The sequence below is a fragment of the Condylura cristata genome, unplaced genomic scaffold (genome assembly GCF_000260355.1).
Source record: "Condylura cristata isolate star-nosed mole 26May11 unplaced genomic scaffold, ConCri1.0 scaffold00041, whole genome shotgun sequence".
Classification (NCBI taxonomy): Eukaryota; Metazoa; Chordata; class Mammalia; order Eulipotyphla; family Talpidae; genus Condylura; species Condylura cristata.
The window spans coordinates 7127763-7128837 of record NW_004567142.1 but is presented as its reverse complement, the minus strand read 5'-3'; the positions used below and the strand labels follow the sequence as shown (position 1 = coordinate 7128837).

At 77.5% G+C, this 1075-nt stretch overlaps 1 protein-coding gene across 1 annotated transcript in view; it reads right to left on the bottom strand.

Annotated features, from left to right (window-relative positions):
- Positions 1-1075, bottom strand: part of EPN1 (epsin 1) — a 6544-nt gene that overhangs the window by 2548 nt on the left and 2921 nt on the right. The window contains exons 3-6 of the mRNA XM_012733568.1: positions 902-1071; positions 553-663; positions 404-487; positions 46-303 (exon numbers count right to left, since the gene is read on the bottom strand). Coding sequence (XP_012589022.1) covers positions 46-303; positions 404-487; positions 553-663; positions 902-1071 — 623 coding nt within the window. The remainder of the gene's footprint in view (positions 1-45; positions 304-403; positions 488-552; positions 664-901; positions 1072-1075) is intronic.

Sequence of the window (1075 nt, the reverse complement as noted above, 5' to 3'; positions counted from 1 at the left end):
GCCGGAGGCCCGCCCCCGCGGCCCTGCGCCCCCAGGCCCGCTCACCACTGGGCAGGAAGGGGTTGGACGCCTTGGCTCCTGGTGGCGTCGGGCCCGGCCGGCTCACCAGCGAGTCCAGGTCCACGAGGGCGGCATTGGGGCCCAGGAAGGACTCGGGAGTCTTCCGCGTGGGGGCAGCGGGGGCTGGCGCAGCAGCGGCTGGGGGGCTCCCCACAGCCTCGGCCAGCGAGCCCCCGACGCCGCTCATGTCGAACGCGCCCGGGCTGCGGGCGGGCACCTCGCCGGCCAGCAGCTCCAGCTCCCCTGCGAGGGGCAGGAAAGGCCGGGAGGGGCTCAGCGGCCGAGCCTGCCCGCAGGGCAAGCAGCCCGGCGCCCCGCCCCCCGGGGAGGCCGCGGGGCCTACCTGTGCTGCTCCCCGACGTCGGCAGGGCCGTCCGCAGGCGGTCGAAGTCCGAGAACTCGTCAGGGTCCGTGTCAAACCCGACAGCTGTGGGCGGCGGGCGGCTCAGCCCCCTCTCGGCAGCGGGGTGCCCCGCCCCCCGCCCCACCTACCTGCAGTGCCGTTGGTGCTGGGCTTGGCGGGTGAGCCCCCCCACGGGTCCGAGAAGGCTGGGGCCGGGGCCCAGGGGTCAGGAGCTGGGGGTGCGCCCGCCGGGGCCCCACCTGGGATGGGGAGGCGGCGCATGACAGGCCGCCTGGGGTTGGCGGCTGACCTGCAGCCCGAGCCCCCCAAGGCCGCGCGGCCCCAGCGGGCGGGGCACGCGGGCTGCCCCTCACCCATGGGTCCCGCGACAAGACGTTGAGGTGACTGGGAAAGGCCCCCCACAGCCCAGCCCCTCTCACACCCGCTGTGGGCTCCCCAGCCCCGGCCGGTGGCAGGGCCGCCCTGGCCCCCACTCACCTTCTGCGTTCCCCCACGGGTCGGCCGTGGGCCCCTCTCCCGCAGCCGGTGCCTGGGCTCCACCCCAAGGGTCCACTGGGGGCGCCGCAGGAGCAGCGGGCCTCCAGGGGTCCCCCGAGGCCGGTGTGGGGGCCGGGCCCCCCCAGGGGTCAGTGGTGGTAGGGGCAGGAGTCC